The sequence below is a fragment of the Salvelinus fontinalis genome, unplaced genomic scaffold, assembly GCF_029448725.1.
Source record: "Salvelinus fontinalis isolate EN_2023a unplaced genomic scaffold, ASM2944872v1 scaffold_1233, whole genome shotgun sequence".
NCBI classification, from domain to species: domain Eukaryota; kingdom Metazoa; phylum Chordata; class Actinopteri; order Salmoniformes; family Salmonidae; genus Salvelinus; species Salvelinus fontinalis.
The window spans coordinates 7,698-28,984 of NW_026601442.1; the positions used below are offsets into that span (position 1 = coordinate 7,698).

A 21,287-nucleotide genomic window follows, 5' to 3' on the forward strand; every position below is an offset into this window, starting at 1 on the left:
CAACACAGAGGGATAGCACCAGACAGAGGGATAGATCAGAAAATAGAGGTAGATCAAGATAGAGAGGGAGATCACGATAGAGGGGCAACTCCGGACTGAAAGGCAGCTCCGGAAAGAGAGACAGCTCTGGACTGAGGGGCAGTTCTGGGTATATAGCCGTTTCAGGTTGAAGGGCAGCTCATGGCTGACTGACGAATCTGGACGCTCATGGTTGACTGACGAATCTGGACGCTCATGGCAGGCTGACGGCTCTCGACGCTCATGGCAGGCTGACGGCTCTCGACGCTCATGGCAGGCTGACGGCTCTCGGCGCTCATGGCAGGCTGACGGCTCTCGGCGCTCATGGCAGGCTGACGGCTCTCGGCGCTCATGGCAGGCTGACGGCTCTCGGCGCTCATGGCAGGCTGACGGCTCTCGGCGCTCATGGCAGGCTGACGGCTCTCGGCGCTCATGGCAGGCTGACGGCTCTCGGCGCTCATGGCAGGCTGACGGCTCTCGGCGCTCATGGCAGGCTGACGGCTCTCGGCGCTCATGGCAGGCTGACGGCTCTCGGCGCTCATGGCAGGCTGACGGCTCTCGGCGCTCATGGCAGGCTGACGGCTCTCGGCGCTCATGGCAGGCTGACGGCTCTCGACGCTCATGGCAGGCTGACGGCTCTCGACGCTCATGGCAGGCTGACGGCTCTCGACGCTCATGGCAGGCTGACGGCTCTCGGCGCTCATGGCAGGCTGACGGCTCTCGACGCTCATGGCAGGCTGACGGCTCTCGACGCTCATGGCAGGCTGACGGCTCGACGCTCATGGCTGGCTGGCGGCTCTCGACGCTCATGGCTGGCTGGCGGCTCTCGACGCTCATGGCTGGCTGGCGGGTCTCGACGATCATGGCTGGCTGGCGGCTCTCGACGCTCATGGCTGGCGGCTCTCGGAGGATCCTGGCTGGCTGGCGGCTCTCGGAGGATCCTGGCTGGCTGGCGGCTCTCGGAGGATCCTGGCTGGTTGGCGGCTCTCGGCGGATCCTGTCTGGTTGGCGGCTCTCGGCGGATCCTGTCTGGCGGGCGGCTCTCGGCGGATCCTGTCTGGCGGGCGGCTCTGGCGGATCCTGTCTGGCGGGCGGCTCTGGCGGATCCTGTCTGGCGGGCGGCTCTGGCGGATCCTGTCTGGCGGGCGGCTCTGGCGGATCCTGTCTGGCGGGCGGCTCTGGCGGATCCTGTCTGGCGGGCGGCTCTGGCGGATCCTGTCTGGCGGGCGGCTCTGGCGGATCCTGTCTGGCGGGCGGCTCTGGCGGATCCTGTCTGGCGGGCGGCTCTGGCGGATCCTGTCTGGCGGGCGGCTCTGGCGGATCTTGTCTGGCGGGCGGCTCTGGCGGATCCTGTCTGGCGGGCGGCTCTGGCGGATCTTGTCTGGCGGGCGGCTCTGGCGGATCCGGTCTGGCGGGCGGCTCTGGCGGATCCTGTCTGGCGGGCGGCTCTGGCGGATCCTGTCTGGCGGGCGGCTCTGGCGGATCCTGTCTGGCGGGCGGCTCTGGCGGATCCTGTCTGGCGGGCGGCTCTGGCGGATCCTGTCTGGCGGGCGGCTCTGGCGGATCCTGTCTGGCGGGCGGCTCTGGCGGATCCTGTCTGGCGGGCGGCTCTGGCGGATCCTGTCTGGCGGGCGGCTCTGGCGGATCCTGTCTGGCGGGCGGCTCTGGCGGATCCTGTCTGGCGGGCGGCTCTGGCGGCTCCTGTCTGGCGGGCGGCTCTGGCGGCTCCTGTCTGGCGGGCGGCTCTGGCGGCTCCTGTCTGGCGGGCGGCTCTGGCGGCTCCTGTCTGGCGGGCGGCTCTGGCGGATCCTGTCTGGCGGGCGGCTCTGGCGGCTGCTGTCTGGCGGGCGGCTCTGGCGGCTCCTGTCTGGCGGGCGGCTCTGGCGGCTCCTGTCTGGCGGGCGGCTCTGGCGGCTCCTGTCTGGCGGGCGGCTCTGGCGGATCCTGTCTGGCGGGCGGCTCTGGCGGCTCCTGTCTGGCGGGCGGCTCTGGCGGCTCCTGTCTGGCGGGCGGCTCTGGCGGCTCCTGTCTGGCGGGTGGCTCTGGCGGCTCCTGTCTGGCGGGCGGCTCTGGCGGCTCCTGTCTGGCGGGCGGCTCTGGCGGCTCCTGTCTGGCGGGCGGCTCTGGCGGCTCCTGTCTGGCGGGCGGCTCTGGCGGATCCTGTCTGGCGGGCGGCTCTGGCGGCTGCTGTCTGGCGGGCGGCTCTGGCGGCTGCTGTCTGGCGGGCGGCTCTGGCGGGCGGCTCTGGCGGCTCCTGTCTGGCGGGCGGCTCTGGCGGCTCCTGTCTGGCGGGCGGCTCTGGCGGCTCCTGTCTGGCGGGCGGCTCTGGCGGCTCCTGTCTGGCGGGCGGCTCTGGCGGCTCCTGTCTGGCGGGCGGCTCTGGCGGCTCCTGTCTGGCGGGCGGCTCTAGCGGCTCCTGTCTGGCGGGCGGCTCTAGCGGCTCCTGTCTGGCGGGCGGCTCTGTAGGCTCATGGCAGACGGGCGGCTTTGCAGGCTCATGGCAGACGGGCGGCTTTGCAGGCTCATGGCAGACGGATGGCTCAGACGGCGCTGGGGAGACGGATGGCTCAGATGGCGCTGGGGAGACGGATGGCTCAGATGGCGCTGGGGAGACGGATGGCTCAGATGGCGCTGGGGAGACGGATGGCTCAGATGGCGCTGGGGAGACGGATGGCTCAGATGGCGCTGGGGAGACGGATGGCTCAGATGGCGCTGGGGAGACGGATGGCTCTGGCCGGATAAGGCGCACTGTAGACCTGGTGCGTGGTGCCGGAACTGGAGGCACCGGGCTAAGGACACGCACCTTCATACTAGTGCGGGGAGCAGGGACAGGGCACACTGTACTCTCAAAGCCCACTCTATACCTGGTGCGTGGTACCGGCACTGGTGACACCGGGCTGAGGACAAGCACATCAGGATTAGTAGGGGGAGAAGAAACAGTGTGTACAGGGCTCTGGAGACGCACAGGAGGCTTAGTGCGTGGTGCCGGAACTGGAGGCACCGAACTGGATACACGCACTACAGGGAGAGTGCGTGGAGGAGGAACTGGGCTCAGGAGACGCACTGGTAGCCTAGTGCGTAGTGTAGGCACTGTAGGTACTAGGCTGGGGCGGGGAGGTGGCGCCGGAAATACTGGACCATGGAGGCGTACTGGCACTCTTGAGCATTGAGCCTGCCCAACCTTACCTGGTTGAATGCTCCCGGTCGCCCGACCAGTGCGGGGAGGTGGAATAACCCGCACCGGCCTATGTAGGCGAACCGGGAAACCATGCATAAGGCAGGTGCCATGTATGCCGGCCCGAGGAGACGCACTGGAGACCAGACGCGTTGAGCCGGCCTCATGACACCTGGCTCAATACCCAATCTAGCCCTACCAGTGCGGGGAGGTGGAATAACCCGCACTGGGCTATGCACTCGTACAGGAGACACCGTGCGCTCTACTGCTTAACACGGCGCCTGCCCGTACTCCCGCTCTCCACGGTAAGCCTGGGAAGTGGGCGCAGGTCTCCTACCTGCCCTTGGCCCACTACCTCTTAGCCCCCCCCAAGAAATTTTTGGGTGTTACTCATGGGCTTTTGCATTCCCTCATAACTCCGGTTCCTCTCTCCGGTAGCCTCTGCTCTCCTCAGTGCCTCCAGCTGTTCCCATGGAAGGCGATCCCTACCAGCCAGGATCTCCTCCCATGTGTAGCAACCTTTCCCGTCCAATATATCGTCCCAAGTCCATTCCTCCTTCTTTTCCTGTCCCTTACTCCGTTTACTCCACTGCTTGGTTCTGGAGATTTGGTGGGTGATTCTGTAACGGTGGTCCTCCTCCTCTTCGCCCGAAAAGGAGGAGTATTGATCGAACCAAGGCGCAGTGGAGTTTGAACACATAATTTATTAAAGAAAACACGAACTTAACTAAACTAACAAAACAACAAACGGTGTAGACAGACCTAGACGACGAACTTACATAAAACAAGAAGAACACACGAATAGGGAACAGACTACATAAACCGAACAAACCGTAAACAGTCCCGTATGGTGCAAACATATACACAGACACGGAAGACAATCACCCACAACGAACACTGTGACAACGCCTACCTAAATATGACTCTTAATTAGAGGAACGCCAAACACCTGCCTCTAATTAAGAGCCATACCAGGCAACCCAAAACCAACACAGAAACAGAAAACATAGAATGCCCACCCAAACTCACGTCCTGACCAACTAACACATATAACAAATTAACAGAAATAGGTCAGGAACGTGACATTGGTAAATATTTTCTTAACTCTTCTTGAACTGCACTGTTGGTTAAGGGCTTGTAAGTAAGCATTTCACGGTAAAGTCTACACTTGTTGTATTCGGTGCATGTGACAAATAAAGTTTGATTTGATTTGATGTCTAGTTTGATTAAAATTAGCATTTTAGAATCTGAGAGCAAATAGAGAAGAATATATTGATAAAAGTCACCTTGTCCGAACTTGATTGACATGGTTATCAAAACATCACGCCAGGTTAAGTCTACATGATACACAGCCCTTATTTTAAGTGTTTCTAAAATCCACTATGGGAAAAATGAATGGTGGAAAAACGTTTGGAACCATTTCCCTGTTTGACCTCTAAGTTTAATGGGTATTATGACACCTCCACCGTGGGGCTCCTCTGTCCAGTGTCTGTGTTCTTTGACCACCTTAATCTTTTATTGGCCAGTTTGAGATATGGCTTTTTCTTTGCAACTCTGCCTAGAAGGCCAGCATCCCAGCCTCTTCACTGTTGACGTTGAGACTGGTGTTTTGCGGGTACTATTTAATGAAGCTGCCAGTTGAGGACTTGTGAGGCGTCTGTTTCTCAAACTAGACACTCTAATGTACTTGTCCTCTTCTCAGTTGTGCACCGGGGCCTCCGACTCCTCTTTCTATTCCTGTTAGAGCCAGTTTGCGCTGTTCTGTGAAGGGAGTAGTACACAGCGTTGTACGAGATCTTCAGTTTCTTGGCAATTTCTCACATGGAATAGCCTTAATTTCTCAGAACAAGAATATAATTTCAGAAGAAAGGTCTTTGTTTCTGGCCATTTTGATGATGCTCCAGACACTCAAATGATGATGCTCCAGACACTCAACTAGTCTAAAGAATGACAGTTTTCTTGCTTCTTTATTCATCACAACAGTTTTCAGCTGTGCTAACATAATTGCAAAAGAGTTTTCTAATGATCAATTAGCCTTTTCAAATGATAGACTTGGATTAGCTAACACAACATGCCATAGGAACACAGGAGTGATGGTTGCTGATAATGGGCCTCTGTACGTCTATGTAGATATTCCATAAAACTTCTGCCGTTTCCAGCTACAATAGTCATTTACAACGTTAACAATGTCTACACTGTATTTCTGATAAATTGTATGTTATTTTAATGTGCAAAAATGTGCTTTTCTTTCACAAACAAGGACATTTCTAAGTGACCCCAAACTTTTGAAGGGTAGTGTATATATTAAAATAAATAAAAAAGTGAAAAATATTTGTATTTATTTAAATGTTTTTATGAATATAATGGAATAATATAATGGAATAATGGAATAAACAAAATGTGTATTACGTACCCACAGTAGAAAATTGTTTTTTTTTCTCCAATTCCTAATATTGAGCAAATCACAATTTCAAAAAGCGCCTGGAATAGGCGGCCATTGCTTCAAGAGCCGCTGGCTGCTGGTAGGCTTTCTTGACGTGTACATTCATTTATGCCAACACATCCTTGTTGTCTTTAATCTCTGTTTTACCAGCTAAACAGCTGCTCTTAGTGAAAATGAGTTACCTTTCTAGCTAATTGGCTATGTTAGGGTTTACACGTTCTCTTCCAATTAGGCTATCATGTGTTGAGGTCAAAATAATGAAAAACTATCTACCAAATCTATTCATTTGAAAATGTTGATTACTACTCCTTGACATTATCATTCACCTGATGATAAGACAAGATACAGTACGTGATGTTTTTAAATCTATTTTTGCTAACATGTGATTGGGGTTCCTTGGTCTCCGGTTTGCCTGGCAGGGGGGTCTCTGGGTAAGAAAAGGTTGAAGACCCCTGCCAAAGACAGTGCAGTCTGTGCCCCTGCCCGAATATAATTTATTCCCCGCCCCTCATCCTCTCCGTTTCCATGGAAGAACCAGTTCTAGCACTTGATTGGCTTGCATGGGTAAGCACGTGCTAGGGGAGGCTTCAAATATGACAACAGGCCCAGATGTAATTATTGCAGAGTCGAAGCAGTGTGAGTTTGTGAGTGAATAACGTGGTTTGTGTTGTTGATTAGCTAACATTTACAACATGGTCGAGGCATTCGTTGGAACTTGGAAGATGACTTCCAGCGAGAATTTTGATGAATATATGAAGGCAATAGGTAAAGTCTTACCTTTATAAATGAAGCTGTTTTTTTTAAATGAAAGACAATGTTGCATGTCGATCTAGAACCCTACTAAAATTGGCTAGATAAATATCCGTTTGTTTCACAGGTGTGGGCTTTGCTACTCGGCAGATGGGGAATATGGCGAAGCCCAATTTGCTGTTCAGCATCGACGACGGTGTAATATCAATGAAATCCCAGAGCACTTTCAAAACCACAGAGACCAAGTTTAAATTGAATGAAGAATTCGACGAGATGACTGCAGATGACAGGAAAACCAAGGTGGGTGCAGAATCCACACCATAGACATGCCGGTTGTTACAGTAGTGTGGTTTACAATTGAGTTGCATTTATTTTTTACTTTAAACTTGATGGAGTCATGTGCCCTCGTGACACTACTCTATTTCCAGACTCTGGTGACTTTTGAGAACGGAAAACTGGTGCAAAAACAGACTTGGGACGGCAAGACTACCACGCTCGAGCGGGAGTTGCAAGATGGAAAATTGATTGCGGTAAGGTTTAATCTCTTTATTGCTTTTCCCTTCTCTGCTTGGTTGGACATAAAATATGCCTTTTTGATACGCGTATTTTGGAATATGTCCATGCTTGATATTGCAATATTGTTCAATGGTGCATGTTATCGTCAATATGCAATACACGTTGTCGTCCATCTCTTGCAAATTGCGTTCTCCTGGGGTACCAACAAGGATGGCACGCGTTTTTACGCACGGACGTGTTCAAAATGTCCTTTATAATTTTGGCTGGGAAGCGTGGCTTGATAAACAATTGCAGTCATGTGCAACACGCTACCTTTTTTAAACTAAAGGATTAATTGGTAATCGAGTGCTAATAAAACCAATGACTTACATAACCCCGGGATTGCTGATGCATGTGTTGGCTTTGCCATTGCGAGGCTTTGCTGCTGTTCGCCATATTGGCACTTTCCAGTAGGAGCAGTCCTCCATAGGAATGAATGGAATTCTACAGTATTTCAATGGAATGTTTTTTTTTGGGGGGGGGGGGTTGTAGTGGGGACAGTAACATCAGTTTTATAATGCACTATTTAGCTCACATAATTTAAAATTGTCTTATAGAATGAATTAATATAGATTCCAACATATTTTATAATTGAGTACTAAGGTGCCTGCACAGTGGCATCAATACAGTGCCCCTGTCAGTCATCCAGGGTTTAGACAGCGTTGTATAAAACCTGTTAACTTATCTACGCTCTGTTCATTGACCAACATTGTCAGTTCCCTTTTTATATTTGATATTTTAACTCCTACCCTGTCACATTTAGCTTCTGATGCCCTTCAGTTTAAAGGAAGTTAACATGGTTTGGCTCATTCAGACTGCAGTTTAGTGGAACGACTGATGCACTCAGGATGATTTGGTGGTTTGTTCATCACTGCGCACTGAATGTGTCATTACATTTTGAGTTTTAGGTTCTGACATGGGTGTCATTGCATGACCTAAAGCGTGTACTGCTCTCTTTTCCAGAAATGTGTAATGGATGATGTGGTGGCGCTAAGGACCTATGAGAAAGAGGTGTGAATCCAGTCTGCTGAATTGAAGACCTCACCAGCAAATCAAAAACATGCATATTATCTGTTCAATACCTACCATGTTAAATTCACTGACTCAATTGGTACCAAAATCCCATGAAGCTTTCAATAAAGTCAATTGTTCTCCTTAGTGAAAAGTGGTATTTCCTTCATTGCAATATGTAGGCCAGTTTGGAGGCTAAGGCCTATTCATTGAACTTAATCAATGTGGATTACAAACGGGCAAATCTCTGAAGGTCTATCCTGAGTACCTTGGTTGTAGGTGGTGCTAACATTCAATACATTTCAGTGTCAATTTCTCCAATAAATTGATGTTAGCTTGCTCTGAGTGCGCTACACTAAGTGTTCACTGCAAAATACATTGATTTCACAATGTACCTATTTTGAGGACTGGTGACAGAGAATGTCCAAAATGGACCTTTTGTCTACAATATTAAGCAAAAAATTACATGACTGACTAGTGGGGGGAAATTATTTTTATTGTGAAACTGCTATCACCATTCCTAAACTGAGGAACACCAAGTATTGTCTGAGCAATGGCATGGAAACTAAACCCTGGATGCCTTCATATTTGGCTTGCTGCTGCTAATTATATATTACTGAACTTTAAAACCTGTATTGAGTGTCTTTGCCCATTTAGGACTGTTCTATGCTGTAAACTTTTCAGCACCATTCAGGTGCTTCTGAATTTGATTACTGGGACAAGTGGTCTGCCCAGTGGTACTGCTGCTGTTATGACTGCATCACTGCTGTTTGTTCCAAGACTCTCTAGGAAAGGTCCTACTTGAAAGTGATCATCTCACTTGGCTGTGTCCTAAATGGCACCCTGTTAGCTTTATAGTGCACTAGTTTTCACAAGCCTTAAGGGCCCTTGTCAACTTTTGTTCATTACTTTTGTAATGAATCCAGAACCCATTCATCGTGGGTGGGAAATCACAAGCTTACCCAGGCTGGGTGCCAAATTTTAAAATTCTCAAACTACAAGTACAGGTGCCAAGTTGACTATTTAAAAAAATATATCATTGGCTTACATTCTACATAGTACTTATTCTGGTTTGACTGTTCTGTTGTAGGCCTACCTCTGGGATAAATGAGCCCTGACAGGTTAGTATGTAGACCCAAGACCAGAAATTGTGACATTTCAAGACAAAGTTAAGTTTGTCAGAGGTTTAGATGTGCCAGTGCTTCTATGGAATGGGGTGCTCATTTGGGAGGAGTCATGTAGTCCAAAAAGTAAAGGTTATGCCATCTCCCATAAGACTGACCAATATCGCCCTACTGTTATGGGCTAACCAAATACAGAAATCTCCCAGAAAGATTAGTCCAAATGAGCTCATTTCCAACTGGTCCCAAAAATGTTGCATCCAATAAGAATGCACAATGCAAGAGGGAGTACTGTCCAGCCCTCTTCATAGCCTTCCAGCACCCATTAGATGATGCCTGACGCCTTATGCTGCGTACGTAACTAAGTGGGAATTTACCACATACGACTGGGGGAAAATCCATTTGAACGCCCTTCCAACTGGTAATTACTAGTGGGAAACTATCATCCTGAGCTCCCACTTCTCCCACATGCGGACCTCTGATGTTAGATTATGGTTTACGTAGCTTGTTAGCCATTAGCCAATCAGCGTTCCTCAAGTTCAAAGCACGCGAATGCATCTAACTGGTATTTATGGCTTCACAACTGGTAACATCCCACCTCCCACTTGGTTAGGAACACAGCAATAACAGTCTCTTGTTCATGAACAGAGTAAGGCTTCACAACTGGTAACATCCCACCTCCCACTTGGTTAGGAACACAGCAATAACAGTCTCTTGTTCATGAACAGAGTAAGGCTTCACAACTGGTAACATCCCACCTCCCACTTGGTTAGGAACACAGCAAAAAGCTCTTCTTTATATACAGAGTAAGTTCTGAGTATTAAAGTTGTAATACCACTGGATTAGTATTGCTGTTGCTGCCTAATGGAGCTAGACTGATGAATGAATGAATGACAAGCACCTTTTTGTATCTGGCTCTGGGTTGAGATGCAATTGTAAACCTTAACCTTCTGCATCACAAATGTCTCCCTATTCCCTGCATAGTGCACTACTTTTGACCCGGGCCTAACCTTCTGCATCACAAATGTCCCCCTATTCCCTGCATAGTGCACTACTTTCGACCAGAGCCCAATGCACTATAAAGGGAATCGGGTGTCATTTGGGATGCAGACCTTGAGAGAAGACCAACTGTCTTTTGCTTCATGGTCAGATTTTTCACACATGATCTCATGTGCTTTTTGAAACTAAGTGTTGATTTGTCATGATAGCGTCACTACAGTTGCAAGCTAGTTGGTTACACCCACACGCACACACACACACACACACACACACACACACACACACGATAGTTCAGTCAACACATCCGGGAGTGTTTCTTGAAAACCAAGACCAACCTATTCCTCGAACATTGTGTTTGCCAAATGTATCAAGTATGCACATAACTATTGGATCAGAAAGCTCCCAGTTTAAGGTCTACGTTGTGACCTCTCATCTGTAACAGGCTAATTGTTGTGGATGCAAAGACTTCATCCCAAATGGCAGCCAATTCCCTATATAGTGCACTACTTTTGACTAGGGCCCATAGGGGGGTCCATAGGGCTCTGGTCAAAAGAAATGCTCTAAATAGGGAATAGGGTGCCATTTAGGATACAGCCACAGACTTCCAGTCCAAGCAAGTGCACCTAATTCCTTTAATTAGGGCTTTCTGGGGCAGTAGGTTGGGGCCAAATTCTCCGAAAGATTTGGGGGTTTTAGTGAATGATTATGACCATGGGTGGTGCTCCTGCAGCCTGCTCCTGCAGCAATCTGTCCTGATTAATGAAAGCTGACCTAGCCAAGTTGAATAAGACCAAGGACACACACGCACATGTACGCACACACACACACACATTTGCACACACTCCAATGACATTTTTGTTACTCTTTCGCTCCATTTTCCCTTTTCTTCTCCTTACTATATCCCCTGTCCACCCCTACTCAACTTACCAGTCCCCTGTCCAACCCTACTCAACTTACCAGTCCCCTGTCCACCCCTACTCAACTTACCAGTCCCCTGTCCACCCCTACTTAACTTACCAGTCCCTGTCCACCCCTACTTAACTTACTAGTCCCCTGTCCACCCTTACTCAACTTACCAGTCCCCTGTCAACCCTTACTCAACTTACCAGTCCCCTGTCAACCCCTACTCAACTTACCAGTCCCCTGTCCCCCCCCACTCAACTTACCAGTCCCCTGTCCACCCCTACTCAACTTACCAGTCCCCTGTCTACCCCTACTCAACTTACCAGTCCCCTGTCCACCCCTACTCAACTTACCAGTCCCCTGTCCATCCTTACTCAACTTACCAGTCCCCTGTCCACCTCTACTCAACTTACCAGTCCCCTGTCCACCCCTACTCAACTTACCAGTCCCCTGTATCATGAGAACACATTCAGGGACTTTCTATTACAATCTGATCTGCCAAAGAACGACGGAACCCTGAGTGTCCGATTGTTCCGGTTGAATAACCACATTGTTGTTTAGGTTAAGCTTACTTAAGGCAGTTCTTTGAAAATGGCCTTGTGCCTCAGATTTTTCTTTAGACGCTGTGGTAGTGGCAGGGGTCCTTTGAACAGATTTATTTTACTTTGAGGCATCAAAGAACTGATTGGCAAGTTCTTGGAAATTACTTGGCTAAGGAATTCTGAGACGAAGGCTGTAATGTAATTGAACTTATTAACTGTTTGCTTGCTGTAAAACGTTAAGAAAAGCAGTAGTGGTGGAAATAGAGGGCATATCAGATGCATTCAATTTCACAATTCTCAAAGTGCAAAAAACACTGAGTGGCTAAATAGCCTACTATTGCTATATAAAATATACAAACAGTGGGAGATTTGCAGGACAAGGTGGTGCACACTGCACCCCCAGTCATCCATTGAATGTGTGAGATGTAAGTCATTTCAAGGATATACCAGGCCTTAATGGAACAAAGATCTCCTCTCTTTCTCTGGTCATTCTTTGGCAATGATCTGAAAACAGGATAGGTGAAAATAATATGGCTATTAGTGATGGGTTTGGAACTAAAGACCATAGTCTAATTCATTGTGATTGGAGTGAAGAACAGTCAATAATACTATCTGGTACAGAAGGCTAGTCAGTGTATTTCCAATGCTCTGCGTCTTTCACTATAAGGGTAGCAGTGCTGCGCCCTAGTGGTACATAGAAGTGCACGGTGTTAATTTCGGCCAGGCTGGGAATGGGATGACGAAACGATTTATTTAATGAAATGTTGCTGTGAGTGATTGTTTTATCATCGATATTGTTTACCTCTTTGAATACAGCTTACTCGCAAAATATTAGCAATTATTATCACAGTAATGATGTTATTCCAGAAATCGTATATTTTCTTTACGGAAATGGAAACATCCTTCCGGATGTGACGTCGGCGTTAAACATGGCTGATTTGGAGAACACAAACAGACAAGTCGATAAGAAAAACATGTCTTTTAATATTAGAGAGAAGCTAGATATCGGCGAAAATACGCCGAAATTACGTCACCAAGACACTTCGGAAAGTGGAAAGGGCACTGTCGAAACACGTACAACCTCGGAGTACTGTGAAAAGTTGCAGGGGTGGATGTGGCAGTACTACACGGCATATGTGAACTGGCAAAGTTGGCTGGCAGTGTCTTCTCCTCCGTATTTTGCACCGCAACCAGTGCAACCATTCACTGCACCTGTCTGGCCAGCGGATTTCCCTAATTTTGATGCTCAGAACTGGTACAATAATCCATTTGGACTCCCATTGTCGACGTATCCAACCGCCATCCCCGCGGCTGGAATTCCGCCTGGGGAAACGGCTGGGAGTGGTGCTGTGTCCACTTCAGTACCAGCGCAACAACAACCACAACAGAACGGCAATGCACAACGGCCAGGTAGCTATCAGACACATGTTGTTATTATTGTATTTGGTTAATGTGTCTAATATGATAACGCTAAATAGCTAAAGAAGTGTTTGAGCTAAAGCAACATGACAGGCCTTTTACAGTGATGAATTATGAAAATAGTGCCCTCTGTTGTCTGCTAAAGTTCAAACCATAGGCTCATCTGCTATAGGCCAGGGTTGCTAAAGACTCCCAACCTAGGCATATTAACAATTTTGAAACAAGGAATTTCCTCTTGAAGGACAATAACCATCATCAATGAATGTGTTGGCGACGTCTGTGGGTCATTTGGTAGAGCATGGTGCTTGCAGCACCAGGGTTGTGGGTTTGATCCCCATGGGGGACCAGTACAGAAAATCAATATGAAAATGTTTTTACTCACGAAGATGCTCTGGATAAAAGCATCTGCTAAATCAGTGGTTCCCAAACTTTGGGTCGGCAACTTTGGTCACTCAAATATCACATGAATTCACATTAGACATGGCAAAGTGTATATAATTCCAAGAAAATGTGCTTTAAAACGGCAACATTTTCTTTGCACCACATGACAAAATGTGTAGAATTGCAGGAAATAAGCTTTAAACCTGCAAAATTCTCTCCACCAACGAGGAGTGTGAACAGTTTGTGTCATGAACACAGGGGTGGCCCGGGATGTTCCCCAACGCTGGAAGGGGGGCGCCGAATGGAAAGAGTTTGGTGACCCCTGGCGTCTGCTAAATGACTCAAATGTAAATGTGTTGTATGTGTTTGCAGGTCGAGAATACAGTATTCCCTCTCCTCTTCAAAGGTTCATGGCTGAAATGGTGGATTTCTTCATTCTGTTCTTCATCAAAGCAACTATTATTCTCAGCATCATGCATCTGAGTGGGATGAAGTGAGTTTAGTGTAACACAAATGTTTCTGTTCTTCTATTCCCTATAGTGCTTTCCTTTAGACCAGAGCTCTATTGGGCCCCCCTCTATGGGCCCCTGATCAAAAGTAGTGCACTACAGGGAATAGTATTTTATTTCAACATCCTAGAAATGTATATGTTTTGCACTCCATCGGTGATGGTAAAGATCGGTCCAATGCCTACTGTGTATATAGTTATGATTGAAGAATAATTTGTAGCATGCATACCTACTGTATATAGTCATGATTGAAGAATCATTTGTAGCATCCATAACTACTGTATATTTTAATGAAGAATCATTTGTAGCATGCATAGCATACCTACTGTATATAGTCATGATTGAAGAATAATTTGTATTTTTCTTTCAGGGACATTTCCAAGTTTGCCATGCATTTCATTGTGGAGGAAATAGATGAAGACACGTCCATGGAAGAACTCCAGAAGATGATGCTGGTCGCCCTGGTCTACCGGATACTAGTGTGTTTCTATGAGGTCAGGTGACAAATCAAACTGCTACTATGAACAGAAATCACATAGAATTTTTTATTTTCTGCTTAAATGTCTCTGGGCTGTGAAATGACCCTTGACTGTTTTTGTCCTGACCTTGCAGTGTGCTGATGTTTCTGTCTTTGTCCTGAAGTTGCAGTGAGCTGATGTTTCTGTCTTTGTCCTGAAGTTGCAGTGTGCTGATGTTTCTGTCTTTGTCCTGAAGTTGCAGTGTGATGATGTTTCTGTCTTTGTCCTGAAGTTGCAGTGTGATAGTTAAAAAACAATTTGATATGGATTCTGTGTATTTGATCATGTTTCTCCTCTCTGTCTGCAAATACAAGTTCCCTCTGTTGATAGTACGGTTTTATTGATTGATTGTCTCCTGTCAGATTGTGTGTATCTGGGGAGCAGGGGGCGCCACTCCGGGGAAGTTTCTCATTGGTCTCAGAGTGATCAGCTGTGATTCCTCCGTCCTGGTTCAACCCAACCGGGTCCTTGTGGTGCCTGCCACTAACGTCACTCTCTCTGCGTAAGTAGTGGATCACACCAACACCAACCTTCTCATCAATCCACGTGTTGTGAAATAATAAACCAGCTCATTTGGTTATTTGACACTTGATTTTTGAAGTGGTGATGAGGTGAAACATGACAATCTGGCCATTAGATGAAGTCCCTTGATGTTCTGCTCATCTGTTGTTGTTTCTATCATCTCCGTGACTTTCACACGTCTTGTTCCTGTGTCCCTCTTCAGATCGACAGTCCGAGCCTTGAACAAAAACTTCTCCATTGCCTTCTTGTTCCCAGCCTTCATCACGGTCTTCTTCTTCCAACACAACAGGACTGTGTATGACATGGTGGCTGGCACTATCGTTGTCAAGCGCACCGGAGCCAGATGACCATTCTGATTGGTTAAGGCCAAGCTAAAGCCTGGCTGGGACCTGGCTACTATTTTATTTGAAGAGGTACATGTTGCTCTCAACCCTGCAGTACAGAGGAGGCTGGTGAGGGGAGGACGTCTCATAATAATGGCTGGAGTGGATTGAATGGAATGGTATCAAGCACATGGAAACCATCAATTCCGTTCCATCCATTACAGTGAGTCCGTCCTCCGATTGAAAGTGACACCACTACTCCAGCACTAAGGCAGCCTAGTGTCACTAGGCTATGGGGAGACAACTGAACTGGGAACCACTCTGCAAAAACGATGAGGGGAGGCGAAAGCTCTGCATAAGCCTGAAGACAGAAAATACAGTATGACATCATCAGTATCTAGGTCCCTCTCACAGCTCTTCTATATGACGTCAGAGTTTCTAGAACCATCTCTTGTTTCTCAACTACTGTACTCTGGTTGTTTTTCAGAGGAGGAATATGTTCTACCTTTTTAGATTTGTGCGATGGTAGTATGCAAATTAGCACCCGATCAGTTAGGAAGCACTGAGGAATCAACTTTTTTCAGGAGAAGTTATTAAATGTATTAATTTAATTGTCTTTGTTTTTCAAAATTAATTAAATGAAAATGTAATCTCTAGAATGAGGACGTGGAAGACGAGAGAATAGTTATTTAGTAGTTTTAGCCTATCAGCATATTGATGCAGTTTTATAATTTGGCTTATTTTAAGATATTGCTTAGTAACAATCCAACACTCCTAGAATCACAACATGCTAATGGTTTGGTTGACATTGCCCTCGCGTCTCACTGCACTATGGGTAGATTATTGTCTAATCATTATCTGGTTACAACTAGACATTTCTTTGGTTGTCATCAGACTATAAAATAGCTTTATTTTGGATCTGTTAACATAACAGAACACCTGGGCTGATTCAGTATAAACTTTCACGTGTATTATCTCAATGCTCAAGAGGATATTTATTTAACCTTTAACCTAGGCAAGTCAGTTAAGAACAAATTCTTATTTACAATGATGGCCTACCCCGGCCAAGCCCTAACACGGGCGAAGCTGGGCCCATTGCGCGCCGCCCTATGGGACTCCCAATAACGTCCGGTTGTGATACAGCCTGGAATCGAACCAGGGTCTGTAGGGACGCCTCCAGCACTGAGATGCAGTGCAATAGACCGCTGCGCCACTCAGGAGCGCCATATGACGTGTTTCAGTTGATATACTATCTGATCTAACATGGAAAAACACATTTGTTACTTCGGACTGTATTTATGTTGGGAACTTCCATCGTAATTGAATCGCTATCTAAATTATTCCTTAAACTTTGTAACATGAAATACTTGACCAAATACCAGAAAGCTGGAGTGAGTGGCATGGTGTTCTCCGTCACTTCATTCGTGCAGGCTGTGGTAAAACTGCTTAATGAACTCAACAAGTATTAAGGGGTAAGTTAATGATTGGTCTCATCTTGTTGTCTAAATGTACCCATGACCACCAAACCTGTCACCATGTCCCATTTAGCCACGGAGATGAAAACATTTTGCGTGCTTCAAGCGGACCGTATTATGATTGTGTCTGTCACTAAATACTACTACCATATGAGGTGCCAATAGGCTTTCAATTCTGGACATTTCCCCAAAATTCATAGGTTTTCCAGAAGTCCCAGTTTGAAGATTCCCAAATTCTGAAGGGAATAAGCAAGAAATCCGGGAATACTTTAGCCAGAATTTCTGGGAAAAAACGGTGAATACCTGAGTATTGAGTCCAAATGTTTTTCAGAATTAGATGTCGGCTAACTAAGATTCTAATTTCCGTTTGTTGTTTTAAGTCCAAAGTGACAGGATTGCCTGTCTTCCTAACATGTTACCTATCCATTGTTGTCATTTTAATATATTTGCCTTGATTATAGAATATAAGTACTACAGTATTGCTATACATTTGTTAAAGTACAGTAACAGTATAAAGAAAATGGCCCGGTATAAAATGTAAGTAATTCAAAAACTCTCTTAATTCAGTTGCTAGGCTACATCTAATACCATGGGATGATAGTACACTATTGATGTATTTTATTTGCAGTTTTATACATTAATTTATGAAATATGTTTGTGTACTAATTATTTTATTTTAGTAAATGAGCTTGGTGTATTAGTTGGAATTGTCAGCACATTTCGTTGTTGAATTTGCACTTTCTATGGATTATAATTCACATGAATAAAACATGATTGATCATTGTTTTACAGATAATGGAATTCAAATTTCATGGAACAGTCATGGCAACAGTTCAGTTTCCTTGGTGTCTGTGTGATGATATCGATATGTACCAAAGCATTCTGTTATGAGGTGTAATCACCCCAACAATACCATGACATATTGTACTGGCAAATGGAGACCACTGGATCACTCAGGGCGTCCCGAACGGTGCAGCCTATGGGCCCTGGTCACTGAACTATCCTGGCTAAATAAATACATTGATTGGCTAGACCCCGTAGCTAGTTCTGCCATGCAACAACACACCAGTGTTGCATTATTCCAGACCCGTCTACAGTGTATTGGTCTCGACGTTGGATAAGTTTTAACTTCGTCTTGACTCCACGTCGGACACTAGCTCGGTTTGCATCCAATTTACGACAGATTTTCATGCAAATATTCTAAAATCGGAATAAAGAAAACAGTAGCATTTTCCCATCAGTGGTGTTTCCACCAAACTGACTTTTTTGTATTTTTTGTATTAGTTAATTTGTATATTTAGTTTTTTTTTAACTTATGTTTTTTATTAATAATACAAAATGATCAACTTATGTCGCTACATCAAACATGTCTAAAAACAAAACACAGGTATAAACAAAATACTAAATAAATACAAAAAATTTAATAATAAAAACACAAATCAAGTGCAATTGTATTCACTTGGAAAAAATCTCAATGATTCAGGAAGATGGTATTCTTTTTGTTATTCACTAGGGATAATGATGATTAACAAGATGATTCAATTCTATCAAAAATATTTGTATTTTTGGTATAGAATTCTGGAATTTTTGTTTGTGTATAAATTATTTGTCAACAAGAATTTTAAAAACGAACTTGATGAATATAAAAATCCACTGCATGATGACGTAGTGCACACAAAATGTACATTTTCGCTTAAGTTTTCACGTACCGAATAAAAATCTTAAATTCAATGTGTTGCCATTACGTTTTCAACCCTACGGATAGTTTTGTCACAAACACTGTTGCGCTAAATAGCAAATGTGCTACTTCTGGCCTTGGCACGTGCGCTCTAGTCAACTGTTCGAAGATACTTTGCGGGTTGTCCACATTTATGAAATTATTATGGATAAGATTGAGATTTTTTTTTTTCAAATGGCAGTCAAGCATCGATCACGTCACCAGAATCAGACCCTCGATATTTATTGGAAAGGTGCATCCTTCACCACCCAGTAAAACTGGAAAGAACCGGCATGTACACTAACGCCGTTTTTCCTAATTACAGATCGATAGCGCGAGAGAACGTATTTTATGACAAACAAAGTATATTCCCTCTACTATTAGCAACTGTAATTTCATTTCTAGAATAAATGACAAAAAATCTAATAGACCAAGAACGGAATTTCAGCAAAATTATGCAGCCTGGTCTCAGAGCATTTCGTGTTATTCTGTACGTTTTCAGACGGGGCGGGAGAAACACAGCCTTGGGATGAAAGTAACAGCTGGCGAGAAGTGCACAATATCTGTCTTATTTCCATATTTCTGTTTAGTAATGCTTGTTACTTTAAACAAATGTACTATCAGCCATCATTTCATGTTTGTATCGAGTTCAATAATTCATGCTATAGGTTAAAAATGTATGAAAATGAAATATGCATCAACATGGCAATGTTGCGCAAACATAACAATTTGCCTCATAATATGAACCAGACTAAAATGGATCACATAACAGCTATATTAACCATCATTTTCTCATCTCACTTCAATGGGAATGTAATAAGATATATTTCTCTCCATTTTCCATGACTATTCATGCTAAGCCAATCAGGTGCACTCCAGCTGTCCTTGTCATGAACACTCTTCATGTGTTGATAAAATAAACGTTTTTATTATTTTCACAAATGGCAAACTCATCAGGCTCATCACATTTTCATGGCTTAACACAAGGTATTTAACCCCCAGAATCATAAAAATATATATATATTAAATAAACGCTAACCTGTCGATAAAAGCTTATGTGAGAAGCTGATTCATCAAGTCAATTGATTAAGGCATAATTCTAATGATATATAGAAAATCGAACATTCAGACACTTGTTGATATTTCGCATTATAAAAGCAATATCAACTAGAGAAGACTGTGTTAAAACATTTACCCAATTTTATTCCAGGTCATCAGTTAACATTGTGTTACTTCCGTCCCACCCAACTCTCCTGTAACTTCTCCCAGGCTAATGCTGCGTTCAAAAGAACTCAGAACTCAGAAATCTCTAACTACTGACTCACTGGGAACTCAACAAAATATACTATCCCCGACTGGGAAAAATAGTTTTGAACGGTCATCCAACACAGAATTTCAATTAGGGAATTCGGTCCTCTTTCTAGAGCTCCGACTTTTTGACCTGAAGATCATGGACGTCATGACTTGACCTTGTATTTTTCAGAGTTCCACAACGCAACACAACACCCATGAATAGCCAGCATGATACTTGAAACCTATGCTGTCATTTAGTCACTAGAGGGGTTAAGAAAATTACATATGTTAGGAACCTTAAACAACTAAACACAACTCTACAGCTCAAAACCACTTTATGTTGATAACTTAGCAAAACATGTTCGGACTGGGCTGTTTTTTTTGCAGGGAGCTCGTCCTCCACATTAGTTACATGCTTCTGTCTTATCTGAGAAAATGGGCGTGTTACTTTCACCCCATGTTACTTTCGTCCCGGGCTTTCCCTTCATAATTTGTTTTATTTTAGACTAATAAACATGGTTTCCCGGGTCGTGGTGGGGGGACCACACACCATATCATCGGGTGACTCCAAGTTTACTTTGATAGGATGGTTATCATATCAATATTTGCGCAAAAAGGTGGTTCCACTGCCATTTCTAGCATAATTAATTTGACCGACAAAATAATGTCCCACCATGTCGAAAAACACATTTTCTGTCGGCATTTGTAAAATTGTACCAAAACTTCCTCTTTCCATCACTTTTTTTGAATACGCTATGACTTTATTGGCATAACACCTGTGGATGGAAATGTGGTTAATGAGGACTTTTCTTTCCAAGATAAATTCCATTTGACAAATAAAAATATTCTTGCTCTTATCCATAATAACTTCATCATGTAGACTAGCCTACCCGCACTGTGTCTGCCAGCTGTTGGCTAGAGAGCACGTGCCAAGACCAGAGGAGGCACATTTTCTATTCAACGCAGCAGTTTTTGTGACCAAACTTTTGGTAGAGTTTAAAATGAGATGGAAACACATTGACCTTTAGATTTTTATTTGGTACATGAAAACTTTAGAGAAGTACATTTTATGTGCACTACATCATGCACTGATTTTTATCCGCAACAAGTCAGTTGGAAACACACCACTAGTGGGAAAATTAGCATATTTTCTTTATGTGAATTTTTGAATATTCACATATATTTACATGAAAATGAATGGTAACCTAGCATGGTAACCTAGCAACCAGTTTGTCTTGTCAGGTTGCACCAGTGTGTTTCCCCGTTCTCAAGTTTTTTTTGTTTCTAGTCCTCCCGGTTCTGACCTTTCTGCCTTTCCTGAGCACAGGCTCATCAGTAGGTACAAGTACGCTGGTGAGCTGTACGGGGAGTTTCCAATCTCCCATTACTCGCACCCCTCTCCATGCTATCCTGTTGAGTGGTGACCGGTCCAAATCTCTCCGGGTGCTCATAGAGTCTGGGGCTGAAGAGAGATTTATGGACACTACCCTGGTGTCGTAGCACAACCCCCTCTCTGTTCCCATGGATGGCAGAGCGCTGGATGGGTGCTCTATTGGCAGAGTCACCCAGAATACGGTTCCTATCAACCTGCGAGTGTCAGGTAATAACAGTGA

At 45.3% G+C, this 21,287-nt stretch overlaps 2 protein-coding genes across 2 annotated transcripts; both read left to right on the forward strand.

Annotated features, from left to right (window-relative positions):
- The first annotated feature begins 6,230 nt into the window (after positions 1–6,230).
- On the forward strand, positions 6,231–8,106 carry LOC129848854 (fatty acid-binding protein, adipocyte-like). Its single transcript, XM_055915949.1, has 4 exons — positions 6,231–6,401; positions 6,514–6,686; positions 6,815–6,916; positions 7,905–8,106. Exons 1-4 carry the CDS (start codon positions 6,329–6,331, stop codon positions 7,956–7,958), a joined length of 402 nt encoding a protein of 133 aa, XP_055771924.1. The 5' UTR covers positions 6,231–6,328; the 3' UTR covers positions 7,959–8,106.
- A 4,305-nt stretch (positions 8,107–12,411) lies between these two features.
- LOC129848853 (protein FAM8A1-like) lies at positions 12,412–17,460 on the forward strand. Its single transcript, XM_055915947.1, has 5 exons — positions 12,412–12,927; positions 13,690–13,810; positions 14,197–14,320; positions 14,707–14,846; positions 15,069–17,460. The coding sequence occupies exons 1-5, from the start codon at positions 12,447–12,449 to the stop codon at positions 15,211–15,213; spliced, it is 1,011 nt and encodes a 336-aa protein (XP_055771922.1). The 5' UTR covers positions 12,412–12,446; the 3' UTR covers positions 15,214–17,460.
- The last annotated feature ends 3,827 nt before the right edge of the window (positions 17,461–21,287 follow it).

What these genes read in the sequence shown, in the direction of transcription:
- LOC129848854 (XM_055915949.1), top strand. Translation starts at nt 6,329, where the DNA reads ATGGTCGAGGCATTCGTTGGAACTTGGAAGATGACTTCCAGCGAGAAT. An exon ending in CAGATGACAGGAAAACCAAG is followed by an intron (nt 6,687 to 6,814) that starts GTGGGTGCAGAA and finishes CTCTATTTCCAG; the next exon opens with ACTCTGGTGACTTTTGAGAA. An exon ending in AAGATGGAAAATTGATTGCG is followed by an intron (nt 6,917 to 7,904) that starts GTAAGGTTTAAT and finishes TCTCTTTTCCAG; the next exon opens with AAATGTGTAATGGATGATGT.
- LOC129848853 (XM_055915947.1), top strand. Translation starts at nt 12,447, where the DNA reads ATGGCTGATTTGGAGAACACAAACAGACAAGTCGATAAGAAAAACATG. An exon ending in CGGCAATGCACAACGGCCAG is followed by an intron (nt 12,928 to 13,689) that starts GTAGCTATCAGA and finishes ATGTGTTTGCAG; the next exon opens with GTCGAGAATACAGTATTCCC. An exon ending in TACTAGTGTGTTTCTATGAG is followed by an intron (nt 14,321 to 14,706) that starts GTCAGGTGACAA and finishes GTCTCCTGTCAG; the next exon opens with ATTGTGTGTATCTGGGGAGC.